The 16,846-nt window shown below is 36.6% G+C and overlaps 1 protein-coding gene across 1 annotated transcript in view; it reads left to right on the top strand.

Moving 5' to 3' along the window:
• Positions 1-16,846, top strand: part of SHF (Src homology 2 domain containing F) — a 111,511-nt gene that overhangs the window by 60,466 nt on the left and 34,199 nt on the right. The window contains exon 6 of the mRNA XM_089488264.1: positions 10,669-10,887. Within this exon, the coding sequence (XP_089344390.1) occupies positions 10,669-10,887 (219 nt within the window). The remainder of the gene's footprint in view (positions 1-10,668; positions 10,888-16,846) is intronic.

Here is a 16,846-nt window from a genome sequence, read left to right on the forward strand (position 1 = left end):
TTTTCCAAATAGTTAATTTGTTTTATTTGCCATGAAATATGTCTATAAATGTGTATATACACCTTGACAGATGTATTGATTACCACAACATAGGGTGTCTGCCACAGAAAACAAAATCTCAGTGAGCTTTAATTGGAGACGGTCAGCCGCTCCAGGGATTAAAATGGTTTTAGGCTAGGTTTCCACTTGGGTTTTTGTCCTGCGTTTTTTTTCTTGATGAAAAACGCCAAGAAAACTGCCACTGCATTTTCCTGCGTTTTGGCGTTTTTTTCTGGAGTTTTTTCTGGCGTTTTAGCCTTTCTGTGGAAATTGCTTTTTTTGACCTTAGGCAGTTTTTCCAGCCTTTACAAGTTAGCAGTTTCACCCAGCTAAAAGGGATTAGGATAAATGGCAAGTATCTGCCCCCGATGTCATTTACTTGGTAGACCCCTTTGTCTCTTTTCTGTGGTTTGTAAGGCATGCTTTATTCCGAATGTCTGCTCCTCTAGGAAGATTGCCCCCAAATGATGGTGCAAATTGTTTGCTGTTGCTTTTGGCACGCAGGATCCAGTTGATGCGTCGGGTATGTTTCTTTGTAATGGCATGTTTGTTCCAAATGGTGTAAAATTCAATATGAACCAGTCCAGGACTTTGTTTTGTGTGAAACTGTTTGTTTTCAGCCTATATCTCGTAGGACACACAGATACTGGGTCCATCCTCTGCATTGTAACTGTGGAAAAAACGCCATAAAAAACGCCAAGGCAATAAACCCACATGGCTTTTTCATGGCGTTTTTTCTCTCCCATAGACTTCTATTGGAGAAAAACGCCAAGATTTCCTTGAAAAAACGCCAGAGTGTGAACATGCTGCGATTTTGAAAAACTGCCACAGAGCCCAAAAAAGCAGAAAAACGCCAAAGGGGACTGAAAAAATGGCAGACAGAAAAACGCCAAGTGGAAATGGCATTTTGCGATTTCCTATTGAAAAACAGCTAACATCTGGCTGCTGCGTTTTTCCACTAAAAAAACGCCAGGTAGCGCTATTGGCGTTTTTATGGGCGTTTTTAGCATAAAAAAACCAAGTGGAAACCTAGCCTTATGGAGACCTTCATCTCTGCACACACATTTAGAAGTAGGTTCTTAAATAAATTAACCAATCTAATAATGTCCACAGGTGTTCACTGAGCACCTTCATCAGAGCTGTTAATTTCAGAAGTCTTTGAACAAAGTTAATCTATACCAGCTGGATTCCAAACAGCAGGCCCTCATTCTATTACTAAACCAGTAATTTCCTCAGATCCAGATTCCATGGGAAGGCTTTGAAAAGTAAGATAGAAACACAAACCTAGTTGGTGTTGTTTGCAAGCAGAAATTAGATATCCCAGTAACTGGACATCCATGTAGAATATATTTACTCCTGTACTAATATAAATTCATAGTTTACTAAGATAATAAGAAAAATACCAAGTAGTTATACTGAATTCGATTTCATACCACCTTAACTAGGAGCTCTTTCCCTATCTGGGTTAGTGGCTTCACCCATGAAATTGTGCACTTTAAAGGAAGAAACCAGACCGACCTTATTCTTTAGCTCTTTAGATGAGTATTTAATTTACATTTTATGTCATTGAGTAAGAAATGTATGGCGGGTTAGTTGAACATTTTAGCTTTGTGACTTCAGTATGTATTTTATAAAGTACCACCGACGTTGAGCCTGGTTGGTCCATCAGTCAATGGTTACATCGGTGAGATTTCTTCATATTCTGCATAGCCTGCTTAGTCATTCTTCCAGAAGAAACTTGCCAATGCTGGTTTTACATAATATAGTGTACAGTTCAAACTGCTGCTCTTCTGCAAACCTATGAAACTTGTCCTATATGAATAAACCCACTACGAGAGTTGATCGGATATGAAAACGTATGCATGTATTAGCAGCGTACCCATGTAAAGCTATACCCAGAAGTCTTGCTTTCATGCTATGTTTATTTAAAAAAAAAAAGGCAAACCCTTTCTGTTTTGCATTAAAAATGTGGTTAGGTATAGGAATATCCCTTAAATATAATGTGTATTGTTTGTTTCAAATACCCCAGCATGAAAGCTATTTTGGGCTCTAATACTAGCCAGCCATATTTTTCTTTCACAGAGCTGCAGTCCCATGAGGGTAGGTTCAGGTGGCTACAAAGCAGATCTCTCAAAGGATAGCCAATTTAAATTTAGCTACAGTATTGCAAATCTGTTTGTGTCTTAAAGCTCTTAAATGGTTGAAAGATGGACCTGGAAAGATCATTTGAAGTGGGCTTCTTCCTCAAAATTATTCCTGAGAAATATATACAAATAAAAATGATGCTTATGATTTATGATTAAAAATCATCTACCAATAGATATATTACCTTACGGACCCTGTGTGCATCTTTTTCCAACATATTGCATTCTTTTTGACAATAATGTAAATAATTATTCTTGATTTTTTTGTGATCAGTTGATATAATAGGGGCATCTTGACATGCCTTTTCTATGTTGCCTTTTCTGTGTCCCCTAGCAGATAAATATGAAGTCATTGCTTGTTGCCCAAGGACAGGTGTTTCCCTTCTTTTTTGGACCTTACTGCCCTGGTTTTTTTTGAAACTTTTATTCTGTTATGACTTAATAGAGTTTATATACTAAATGGTGAGTTGTGGTGAGATCTAAAATGCTATCTTATCCAATTAGCAAATCAGTATACAAATCCAGCAATGAGGAGTTTTACCTGCAAGTTGGCCCTATATAATCTATTGTTAGACCAAATAGCATTTTTTTAAATGGCTATTTAGAGACAAGCTCGAAATATTGTGTTGCTTTTTAGTAAAGTGAAATATATCTTATAAACGGAATACCCTTATTCAAAATAACACAAATAAATATCATCACTTATATGTATGTTAATGGTTTTGACAATGTGCTGAACAAATGAATGTTTCTAAAATAAAATTGACATGAGAGAAGCTAAAAGAAGTCTGCGGTTCCCCTGACTGCCGAAGTGGTTAACACAGTCCCCTCTGTTCCCAAGCACAAATAAGCCATCTGGAAATTCAGAAGTAAGTGTAACAGGTTGCCAATCAAGACCAGAGAGACATTATTGTTGCTCTGTGCTTGTCCTTGAGTAGTCTGATCTAATTTTGAGAAAAAATTTTGGTTGATCTGTCTCTGATTTGTATTCAGTCCAAAAACACAGACAGAGGAGAGACATCTATGTTCCTTAAAGTAACATCATCTATTTGCAAAATAGGTATCTTTTTTAGGAGGTTATCCAGGTTATGTTTTGTAAATTCTATGAATTGTAATGGTTTGTTATTGCCTAATATGTGTGCATATTTGATCTATAAATACATAACAATATCTACCTACTGTAAAAGTATGCACTCATGTATAATATGAGTGCTTAATTCAGAACTAAAGTTGCAGGAAAACGTTATATACACATGCTATACGAATATTCTGTGTGTGATTTTTATAGTATGAAATGTCCATCTTTTTAAGTAACATAGGCACACAGTGAAGGTAGTTCTTACTAGACTTGTGCATTTGGATTCATATGAATTTTAACAAAGTTTGCAAATTTAATTAGTGTATACAAATGTCCGAAAATGAAGAGGGATCCTAATGAAACAAACGAAGCAGAGAACTCTGAATTTTCATTTGCAATTTTTGGGGGTTTTCGTTTACACGCTCTTACACCCTCTCTCGGCGTCTTCCTACCTTCTGAGGGTGATAACAAATTTTGCTTCCAAACAAAAAAGCCCTCTGAGTTTTATTCGAATTGAAAGGGCAGGAAACAAATTTGTTGTCCAAAAAATGAATGAACCAAAAATGAAACAAAAACAATTGTTGGTTGCATTGTTTTTAGTCCATTTGCACAAGTCTAGTTCTTATGACTTGCAAGTCTCTTGGAAGTTGAAAAACTTGCACCAATTGCATCACTCAAGACACAGGCTTATGTTATTTTTGTTCATGTTTATGCTGTGAATAACCACACATTGTCACAAAAATAGCTACATTAATCTTTATTTGCAACAATATTCTGGTTTCATGGAAAGTGATTGGTGTAAACTCAGGCTAGTACTGCTCCTAGGGTCTGTTCACTAAAGGGAGAGTGTTCAAGAGAGATGTTGACTCAAGTTCTTGACTTCATTATACGTTATAAAGGTGCAACCCCAATGAGCCTCTGCTGCAGGAACAGCTTCCCTTGTATAATGCATCATTAAATTGGTCAGATTGCGTCAGTCTCCTTTCCTGTTATTATTATGGATTATACAGGGTTGACTCATCCCTTCACACTGGGGCAACCTGCCAATTGAGACCTTCAGAAATAGGGGGTGGTTAAGACGAAAGTGAATTTACCAATAACGAATGGTTCTGCTTTGCCAACGACAGATCACATCAAGGTTTAATGTAAAAAAAAATAAAAAATTGTTAAATGTCATATAATATAAAAATTGCCATTGTTGTTTATATTTTTCATTGTTAGCCAATGTAAACTAAAATATATTATTTGTATGTTTATTCAGCCCACCCAAACTCTTACCAAAGATTTGACAAGAAATGTGTCACTCATACAGTTATTATTATTATAATATAGAAGGGTGCATTGTAGCTATAAAAACAAACATATGAAATTCTTGGGGAATCCGTGCCTTCTGTGCTCATCTTGCCTTTCAGTACATACACATTGTGTATGTCACTTGGCTTAACGTTTATGAATGCGTTTACTAAAGGAGGCTGTGAACAGAGCAATTGTTCAGTATTCAAAAATCTGTTTTTGTGTCTCGTCTTTATGAAGTGTTGTGTGTGGAGAAAACCCTGTTGGTGAGCAGAAAATACACCACCAGAGCACAGGATTGTCTAACAGAATTTGCAGACTAGAGCTTGTTTAAGCATCATAAACCCAGTGATATCTGCAGAGCGGGAAAACAACCAGAAATGATCTACTACAGGCAAAACAGCCATGAACACTTCCATTTTCTTGCAGCTTTTTGGCAAAGAATTGCAAGTTAAAAAAAAAAATGCTGGGTCATAAAACAAGCTCCGTAGATGTTCTACGTGTGACCTTGTTTAGAATTTAATGGACAAATTCATCTTTCAGTGACGGACATTTTTTTTCCAGGAACCAAGAGAGATTTTTGTTGTTTGCTGTTCTGGAATCTTGTATATAAATAATGTGTTATAGAGATTCATAAAAAAGTCTAAAAAAATGAAGTTGGCTATATGAGTGCTATTCTTTATTCAGTTTTCCAAACATTCCAGATCTCTCTTTCTCCTATGTATCTGTATTTCCAAGATATGATGTCATTCCAATAAACCATCTGTATCTGCTATTGGAGTCATGGAACATGCCTATTGTCGCATTAGAATAAGGACAGGGAGTAATTTGAGAGACATGATTGGGACATCAAGAATAATGGGGCAAGCAAGGTTGTAAATGCAAGGACTTGAGAAAAGTCTTAAAGGACTAGTGTAACTGAAATTACAGTTTTCCCAGCTGATTTGCCATATTTTTTCTAAAAAAACAAATAAAATAAAAGGAAACAAAAATTCAAATACTATACTATGTTATACTATTAGAGAGACACCTATTTATGTGACCTACATTTAAAGCAGCATTTGACCTGAACTGTGGGCTGTATTGGAGGAATGCATTTTTACAAAGGAATATTATTTTGGATGAATTCAAAAAAACACCAATTGCAAATGCTGTAATGTTTTCTTTCCTAGATGCATTGTTATGCAAAATTATCACATTAAATGCTGCAGGTTTACGTAAATATTCTTCTTCTTAAACTGTACAGTATGTCTCAGTGGAACAATGATCTGTTTGTTGTATTCATGATTTCCTCTCCATTACCACCCTGAGATTTTTTTCAGCAGATGTTGTGTGAACACTGGGCAACGCCACTCGTTCCAGCTCACTGCTGTCGACCAGACAGACATGGCATGCACCCTTGTCCTACATTTCTTTACTTGCCAGCTTTTTTTCTCATTTTACTGCCAATGGCATAACTGGGACTTTCTGTACATCCTTTTTGAAATCACCTAACTTATTCTGCAGTGCAGCGAAGCATTGGGCATAAAGAACAGTGACAAACTGCATAGGAATTTCTAATATATAATAACACATTGTCAAATATAGGATGCGATAAAGGATTAACAGAGCATAGAAGGAAGGCAATGCAAGCATATTGGTCCTCTGTGTGTTCTGCAGGTTACTCAGCAGGCAGTTAGAGACTGCCAGTGCTGGAACATAATGCGATACTATATGTAGGTAGAGAGTAGCAATCTGAAGCTAAAGGGAAATATCTAAAAGATCTGGAACAGCTTTTCCTTAAGTATTTTAAGTATTGAGGGTCATTGACAACCCTTATATCTACCTACATGAGCTTCAAAGAAATAAAAAAATGATATATACTTTTGTCAGAACTAACAAAAAAATGGATGTAAGAGAATGCACAAGTTTTGTATAAAAAAAACATGTATACCTAAATCAAAAGTATATTACAATATTTTATGAAAAAGACTAGTGTATTTAATACATAAGGTAAGGGTACCTAATCTGGAGAATAACGCTCTCACTGGTACTTACCCTTTCGGTCCCGTCATTATTGGGTATCTGAAAATTATTCTGCAGTTTTTGGAACATATCATGCACAATTTGAGGAGCAAAGAACATGTTTAAGAATTCCGTAAAGCTGGTCATGTGTCTCCATAATAATAATAATAATAATTTGGTCCCATTTTGTTATTTTTTTTAATCTAAGACTATTCACTCATAGGACAAAATAGGCTATGTAAATAAACAGCATACAAGCTATATTTAGAAAAGAGAAAAAAACAATAAAGCACTAGCCTAATATGCATGATACATTTAAACTAGATTCTATTATTAGAAGGGCAGAAATATTTTAATAGTTTAGGGTTTATTGAAGCAAACACATTTTATTTCACTGTGCCAGTATTTCTGTCACGACCCAGGTAAGCAGGTCGGGTAGGAGCCCAGTAGCAGGGGATACAAAGGGTTCCGTTTGTACCCCACGATGCATGACGGTAAGTGGGGTGGGGCGGACAGGCGCAATAAAACACAGTACAAACAGAATACGTGGAAAGGTACTGTATTAATATAGGTGATATGACCAGCAAGTAAAAGCAGGATGCCCACTGGCAGGGCTGACGGATACGGAGGCCCACTGGATGGGCTGATGGCAGGAAGCCCACTGGCCGGGTTGACGGGTACGGAGGCCCACTGGCAGGGCTGACGGGTACGGAGGCCCACTGGCAGGGCTGACGGGTACGGAGGCCCACTGGCAGGGCTGACGGCAGGTACAGGCAGGTAGCTCAGGTACAGGCAGGTAGCTCAGGTACAGGCAGGTAGCTCAGGTACAGGCAGGTAGCTCAGGTACAGGCAGGTAGCTCAGGTACAAGGCCAAAGCAGAGCGGTAATAACACTACAATGCAAAGGCCCTGACTGCAGGGCTAGGCAGGCTTATAAAAGCTGTGATAATTAGGTAGCAAGGTGCACCTGGACATGATAATCAGCCAGAGTGGTCCTGAGTGGCAAGGGTGGCCACTAGTGGTTGAAAACGGGAATGAGCCACACAAAGTATGAACAAGTCCAGCCAGCGAAGGGTGAAAACGTGACAATTTCTGACATTTCAGAGGTATACATCCCTGTAACTTGTCTTACAACAGCATCCCGTCATAGTTTTGGTGAATGATCTTTTTGGTTGGGTGTTCCAGGTCAGGGCTTGCATGTGGAAACGTGTTCATGTGCAAGCCCTGGGTATTAGTTATCTGTCCCAAAGAGAGGGTGTTGGATTTTAAACTAAATGAAATGGTAGTCCCTAGCTGTACACAAAATATGTAACTATTGATGATTCATTAATACTCACTGAGGAGGGCCCCCTCTGACAATATATTTGCTGGAAATTGAATTGGTGAATCTTCTCTGCACCTCAGGGATAGCATGTTTTTCTCTATGTAATCAAGAGTCGCTTAATTGGAGTGGCTGTTTTATTTCACTAAGTGATTAAAAGCCTTGGTTACAGACCACTGTCCATCAGCCCGCTGTTAAGCATAATGATTTCATCTATAATTAGATGGGGCTATAATCAACAAGTAAAGCAATGAGAGAAACTGCTGACTTGGGACCAGCGGATTTAATCACAAACCCAATTTCTAAAAAAAAATATGTGGTGCTTATTCTACAGATATTTTAACACTGCACAATTTGAAGGTAGAGGCTGGCAAGAACTATATAACTTGATTTTGGTCAATGGAAATAAAGATCCAATAAAAGTTCTGGCTATGCAAGTCAATGGAAAGTGAGTCTTTGAAAGGTTCTCAATTCTAGTTGGAAACCAACCATTCTCTATTTCAACCCAGTTCACATAGGATCCAGCCATTTTATTAGTTTATTTATTCTTTGAAAAGGTCTTTAAAAGTGTTTAGAAAACTGTAGCAGAGTAACAAAACTTTGTCTATGAGATCCATGGTCCTGTAATAATACAGTTTTGCAAATGTCCACATTGTTTATGACTATGATGACTAAAAGTGATACATAGAAACACTGAAAAGCATCTGCAAGTAATTTGTTTTAAATAACAAAAATATAAATTTACTAAAATAATTTGGTCATAGTATCATGGGGATAACAAAAGGTATAAATGGGTTTTTCAGTTCTCTGTTTGTTACTGTGAGAAAACAAAGTGCATTTAAATGGCATTTACATGAGTGGAAAAGTACAGTGGACAGCCTCTTCTTGCATATGGCTGCAGAAATTCAGCGTGGCTAGTGATAGAGTTCTACTAGAACTACAGAAGAAGATGAATCAGGTCATGATGCTATTGATCCACTGTGGTCATAGCCAGTTCATCCATCATTTGTTTAGACAAAAAAACAAGCAAACCTCTGTGCTACGATATACAACTGATTGTCTGAGCAATTGTGTCATTATTGATATTTTGTTTTTAGCACCATAGGAATATACCAGACTTCTAAGGATTAAAGATAACACACAAATAGATCATCATTGGCTAGAGTCTAGACCTCCTCTAATGGAGATGGCTAGGAACAGATCTAGGTAAAGAATTAATATTCAGTTAGAACAGCACTGTAATTTCATGTATTTGGCCTTTTCAGGTTCATTTGGATGTAAACACACTCTGTAATCAGTTGTATTATTTTAAGAAAAAATAATTATAAAATTGTATGATATTATATATATTTAAGTTCATTAAGCAGAACATTTTAGTAATGTAAAATCTTTTGTGTAACACAATTTCTGTATATTCTTATTGGGCGTATTATATACTGTATATGTGCAATATAGCAGACACTTTTCCAAAAATGTTCCCATTCTTACCTAGCACATTCTGCTTACCTAGGCAGTTTCCACTGTCTGCAAGGCATTCATAATATATTCAGGTGTAGGCCCGCACAATGCATTTAGAAGGGAGGTTCATGAAGGAAATGTGTACCTCTTCAGGCACAAATCTATATAATGCACTATGCAGAGGTTTTAACGTGCAGATCATTGGAGGCTCTCCCCATCTTCCACTAGACCACCATAAAGAAGAGGAAGCTCCTCCAGTAACGCAAAGCAAAAGATAGATTGGGACAAGTTTAGACTGACCAAGCCAGTCATCCACTGGGATGAGCCCCACAGGGTGGGTTTCCCAGAATGTTTTTAGGGAAAAATACTGAAAGTTATTGTGGTAAAGCAAAAAAACATACAGTACAAGATGTGAGCTATACAATGTAAGATTACGGCCAGGGTATATAATAGTTTTACAAAACAAAAAGTAGAAACTCTTGATAGTAGGCGATGCTGTAATATAAATGCAGATAGCTAAACATAAAACCATTTTCCAGCTAAAATCTAACATTATCTGTTGGATGTAGCTGATTAACATTACATGATATTCAATAGCTGGAATAAAAACAATAATAGATACATAGATCATGAACGTGTGTGGAATTATTCATGTAAAATTCCAGGCTATTTATTTTTTCCTAATCTGGTAATGGAGCTTTTCACAGTTATATTAAGGGCATAAAAACAAGATACTTAACTCCTGCTGGGACTTACTCTTACACACATTTTTAGCTTATGTTCTTAAAAGCTTAATGCTAGAAAGATCTTCTTCTTACATGAAATACCTTGAAGGAGAATTTAAGAGCTATGGGCAGATCTAAATATAGCATGGAAAGAATCACTGCATGTAAATCTGTACAAGTACCAAAGATCCCGATATAGAAATTAAGGGATCAATGCTAACCGGCTTGGAGACACTTTATCATTTACAGCAGTCAGGTACTTTCACATTTTTTTTCCTTACCAGAGCAATAGAACCTGGATGATGACCTTTACATTTTATTAGAAAATATATTCCATTTATGATTAGTATGTGTCATATAACGGGAAAGTTGGCTCTTTTGCCCTTTCTGTCATATGATGAATTCCACTATGTCTATCAAAGTCACTTTTGGTACATGGATGATAGGAATTGTTCCACTGTGAAATTATATTGAGATGTATAAATGAGTCCATATCCTGTTATATTTTGTAGTTGTGTTGACAATGCCCTGAATAATATATATATATATATATATATATATATATATATATATATAATGTACTTTTTTTTTTATTTATTTATTTTAGAAATTCGTAGAAGAGAATCCAAGGAGCTGCCCTGTAAACCATTACATTTGTATGATACTCCGTATGAGCCCAATGAAAATGGATTTGATTCAGAAGGAGAAATATCAGCAAGCCAACGGCCGCGTGAATCTAGATTGCCACAAGATGATGAGAGGCCTCCCGAAGAGTACGACCAACCTTGGGAATGGAAGAAAGATCGAATCTCAAAAGCCTTTGCAGGTCAGTCAACATTTGTCTTAAACATATGAACATAAACAACCAACATGGTGGCACAGGGATACAAAGGACACTGTGTTGTATTTAATACAGAATGAATAATGGCCGAAAGGGAAAACCATGATAATGTTTTAGTGCATGTTGGATTTGTTGTTATTTCCCATCATACTTGAACTGAGTACATCTTCCTGCCTTACTCCTGTATTTCGTATTGTGTACACAGGTATACAGTTACACAATTAACACATGCTTTGTTCACATGAGTACATTGTATGTTAATAACTACATTGTATGTTATTTCAGTGGCAATAATTGTTTTCTTTAGTTAGCTATCTGAGACACTGTATGCAAAGGGAAGGTGAAAAGTGCACATACCAGGACATTGGGTTAATGATAAAGCCCCTATGGTAAATTGGGCATTCACCTCCAAGCTCCAGTTAAATATGCTTGCAATTAGCCAAAATAGTAGATTTTTGCATATGTTAACATGAGACTAGTCTTGTAAATGTCTTCTAATCTTGTACATTTTGCATTTTTTTTTGTCACTTCAGCTGTCATGGGAATTATTTTTATTCTCACAGTTTTTATTATTATTTTTATTATTTTGCTAATTGTTTCATTATAAAAAATCTGAGCCTTTATCAGATGTGGGAGTAAATCCATTACACTACTTCTGTTTTTGTTTGTTTCTATTAATAATATTTACAGCATACTAAAATGTAACAATTAAAATGCACTATTAACCTGAAATATAACAATCCAGTGAGAAAAAAAAGATTTTAGAATTGCATTTCTAATTATAATTCACTTTGGATTAATTAAATAGAGACAAGAAAGTATAATATCTACTTTGGCACATCTGATTTTTTTTTTCTTATATTCATAAATCACTTTTATGCATATATGATATTTATGTGAAAATATATATTGTTGAGCTACCCTGCATTGCAGTAAAGAGACACATTTTACAATCTAATTACGGCTGCCTTCATGAAGCACAGAATAGTAAATAAAATATGGTTAGGACTGGCTAGTGTGAATGCTGTTTTGTAATGAACAATCTTTTCATTTTTAAAGGCGAAGTCCCAATATATTTTTTCTCCTAATATAGTTACTTCTAGGGATGATTATGCTAGAGTAACAGCTGAAGGATACCATCCCTTTTCGTATGAGCTGTGTACATAGTTTTTTTTTTTACTGACCCATTACAGTGTTGCATGTTTACCAGTTTTTAAAATAATAAAAAATTACGACAGTGATATTCAAGCTGACACTGATTTCATTTTAAATAAACAGTTGTGTCAATTTATATTTTATTTAATTTTTGACGCAACCCAAAATTGAATTCCCTCCTGCCCCACAGATTCCTTTTACAGATGGATTTTTGTGCTCCTGTTTTACAAATGTCGAGTTGTAGTTGGGATGTTGTAGTCATCCCTCCATAATTTAGGACAATCTGTTTCAGAGGTCCAGGAATTTGGAAATCTATTTACAGAATCGTTTGTTTTTATTTTTTTACTTTATTGTAATTTATTCAGTATGCAACAATGTTGATTTTAGTAATATACATATGATTGAAAGGGTAAAATGTGGGGACAAGTCATTCTACACTACATTGTTAATTACTTGTACAAAAAAAGAAAAAAAATCTAAAATAAGTGTATATTTAGGGATATTGTAGAAAATTATCAATAACTCATAAGAATCCTTTCTCTGCCAAGCCTTTCACAGTCTCTTGGGGCATAAAGATAGTAGGAGGGAGATCGAAAATCATCTGATATTGGATTATGTTGACACTATTTGTTTTGGTTAATGTGTCAAAGTGTTAACACCAGTTTAACTGGACAAGTATCCCTTAGATCAGGGGTGTCCAAGTTTTTTTCTGCAGTGGGCCACTTCATCAGAATTGTATACGTGCGCGGGCCGCACTCATTTTTCACTGTGGGAAAATATGGCCTTTAATAAAATATGCAGATTAAAATAAATTAAATGACGCAAAACCTTTACTTTTCCTCTCACTGATTTCTGGGCCTAGAAAGTTTTCTGACTACAAATTCAGGATAATTAAAAATGAAATAGTTCTATTTATTCTAGGGATGCACCAAAATGAAACTTCTGGACCAAAACATTCACTTAGCCAAAACCGAAAATGACCCCCCACCTTTAAAAATAATAATAAAAACTCACATTTTAAATGAAAGTAGGTAACACACCACAATTGGACAAAAAAAATTAGCAAATCACTTGTTATGATAGGAGTGTGATTGTTAACAGCAATCACACTCCTATCATACACAGGTAACGAGTAAATGCTGGTACCTAGGCATGATGGGACTGTGCTTGCTGTGATTGCTGTTAGCAATCACACTCCTATCATGCCAAGTCAGCCAGTACATGCTGGTACACGGTGGCTGTAAGTGATGTGCAGACCCCATACTGCTGGCAGCATCAATACACAAGGGGGGCAGCTAGCTAGGTTTCAGCATGTACTGGCTGACTTGGCATGATAGGAGTGTGATTGCTAACAGCAATTACAGTCCCATCATGCCTAGGTTCCAGCACTTACACATCCATGCTATCACACACACACTCATTTATTCATATACTCATTCATTCATAGATTAATTCCCTCAATCACGCATACTCATTCAAACACCCTCCCCACCCCCTTACCTGCACTGCAGCTCCTCGATGCCGCTCACAGACTTCGGCAGGGGGCGCGGCCTCCCTCTGCGTTCTCTGGTACTGCACAGAGGAAGCAGGACTGGAGCAGAGTCATGTGATGTCGCGTGAACTCTGCTGGGTTCCACTTCCTCTTTGCAGTACAAAAGACCCTCCCACTGGTAAGTAGCAGGGCTCTTGTTGTAACAGGGGTCGAGGTACGGCCCTGGCTGCCGATCTTACACGGGCCGCACCTCGAGGCCGCATGTTGGACGCCCCTGCCTTAGATGTTGGTATGTTTAAACCAGTGCCTTAACGGCACAATCAAGAAGAGAAACTACATTGCAAAGTTCATCGCTAGAGGACATAGAAAGCCACGTGATTGGAATAAGAACTTTTTCTGACTAAAGCCGTTGTGCGCTTATTAAACTTGTGTCTAATTGTCATTGACAGAAATGACAATAACATGTTCTGGCCAGTTAAATTCCGGCATTCAGACTCCCGCAGAATGAGGAAATATCATTAGCTCTCATTAAACTGACTAATTCCTAGAGACACAGTTAATAAGAAGTATTCCTCATTTGTAATAGCCAATTTAGTATGTAGTAGACTCATCGTCTGGATGGGATTACGTTTCCTAGGGATCCAAATCACATAATTTTTATATATTTATAAGATTTTGCTTTAAAGTTTATTTGTTTAATAACTGTAGTTATATTTTTCCTTTACCATGCAGCTTTTTGTGTAATACGACGAACAATAACAGTAAAATACTATATACTAAATACTATATATAAAATACTATATATTACAATCATTTGATGACACAGGAATGGCCTAGGAGGAATTATTATTTGTAGGTTGAAAGGAAATAACTATTAGTTTGTTAACTTAATAGTGGATGGTTGACTATCATTATGTCTGCAGCCTTACCTACTACCTTTAGGATGTGGCCATCATCTGACTCTTCCTGTAAGTTTTCACAGTGAATACTGAATTTGATCAAAATAATTCACTGTATCATCTAATATGTATTCTTTCGGAGCTAAGAAATCCATGTTCTGTGTGTGTTTTATATATTTGCACACATATACAAGTACTATGCAGGTGTGAAAAAAGGCGGTAAAGTGAGAATGCATTCAAAACAGACATGTTAATAGTTTTCTTTTATCATTTAACAAAATGCAGAGTGGATGCAGAAATTAAAAATCTAAATCAAATCACTATTTGGTGTGATCACCCTTTGCCTTCACAACAGCATCAATTCATCTTACACTTGCACAAAATCAGAAATTTTGTAGGCATATAGTCAGAGGTATGATTAAACAAAGCGGTGCTAATGTTCATCAATTTAAAATGTAGGTTGTAACATAATCATTAACTAAAACAGCTGTTTAGGAGGAGTAAAACTGGTTGAGTACCAGCGAGGTTTTGCTGAGGAGTTTAATATCAAAAGTCATACACCATTGCAAGACTCAGGCCAGCAACAAGAAACAAAGTCTCTCCCGAGCAGAAATTTCAAGGCAGACATGGGTTTCCTGATGTTCTGTCCAAGCTCTTTTGAAGAAACTTAAAGAAACAGGCAATGTTGAGCACTGTAGGTGCAGTAGTCGTCCAAGGAAACAGTGCAGATGAAAGACACACCATGCTTACCTCCCTTCGCAATCAGAAGACGTCCATCAGTGAGAAGACTGGTCAGAAGTGGATGACTTGCTGCTAAAAAGCCATACCTTGTAAGCAGAACCAAGGACAAGCAACTCAGGAACTGGGGTTGCATAAAAATGGCAGCAAATGCTCTGAACTGAAATATTTGGCTGTGGCAAAAGGCAGTTTGTTAATAGAAGGGCTGGAGAGCGGTACAAGAATGAGTGGTTTGCTAGCAGGTTTGGGGCTGCATTTCTGGGGATTTGGTAAGAATTAATGGTCTCCTCAATGTTGAGAAGTACACGCAGATACTTATTCATCATGCAATACTATAAGGGAGGCATCTGATTGGCCCCAAATTTGACTGCAAATATACGGCCAAAATCATTAAGAACATCAAGAAGAGGTCCTGGAAATGATGATATGGACATCATCGGGTCTGCATGGGATTACATGAAGAAAGAGGCACCTGAGGTTGCCTAAATCCACAAAAAATGTAAATCATTCTCCAAGATGTTTGGAACGTCCTACCTGCCATGTTCCTTAAAAACCTGTGTGCAAATGTACCTAGAAGAATTGATGCTAATTTGAAGGCAAACGCCAAATAATAATTTGATTTAGATTTTTCTTCTGTTAACTTACTTTGCATTTTTGTTAAATATTTTTGTTAAATATTTGATAAAAAATAGACTATGAATGTGTCTATTTTTGAAAGCATTCTTAGGTTACTGCATTTTTTCACACCTGCCTAAAACCTTTGCACAGTACTGTATATTTATGAACTTGATTTAAAAAGCTTTCATGCAGTGGAGTGAAACATTGATGTTTTTTTCAGATAAGAAGACCTGTGGGTGTGCTCCATCTTTTTTATGATTTTGGTTGCTGCATCATCCAGCCATCTAATATTTGTGTGGCTGAGTGTAAGGTCATTGAAGATTATTTATATATGTGATATGTTTCTAGTTCCCCTGTTGTGTCTTGGAGTTTCTCTGATTAGTCAGGGGAGATGTTGCTGCTCTGGTATATATCTAATTTAAATATTTTGTAATCTCAAATCAGGTGTAAGCAGTGTTCTCAGTCATGTAACTGTGTTATTCACCGTGCTGTATAACATTTTGAATATATGCATAAATATTTAAATTATGCAAACAATCTTAATTAAGTATTACTGAGCTAAAAGTGATACCGTGCATGTGTGCCATGCGCTAGCATGCCCTCAGTCAAGGTCAAGTAGATACATTGTGTTTCTTTATAGTTTAAATGCAAAAAAAGGAAAGGTGTTTGCTGCCAAAAGGATTGCTAAAAGTGCACCTAGAGCGGTGAAGAAGCATCAGAATATCTTGTTGCACTAAATTCAATAGTGATATAAGATAATGTATATAGTTGTAATTTTGCTACTGGAACTGTGTCTACCCAGATACATTGTGTTTCAAGTTCTGTTTACTTGAACATATGGAATGGATAACATCTGTAAATCATTTTAAACGTCTGAACATTCTACGATACATGAAAATACCCACTTAAAAAGCTTTCTTCACATTTAAAGCAGTGGTCACCATGTGGACTAAAGAGGACAATTATATGATGTCCGGAGAGAGTTACCAGATGCACTCCCAACCTTACAGATTTTGTTTGAAAATGTGCCCAGATGGTATAT

This window comes from Sceloporus occidentalis, unplaced genomic scaffold (assembly GCF_023333645.1).
Source record: "Sceloporus occidentalis isolate IW3139 unplaced genomic scaffold, rSceOcc1.0.p SCAF_37, whole genome shotgun sequence".
In the NCBI taxonomy this organism is placed as follows: Eukaryota; Metazoa; Chordata; class Lepidosauria; order Squamata; family Phrynosomatidae; genus Sceloporus; species Sceloporus occidentalis.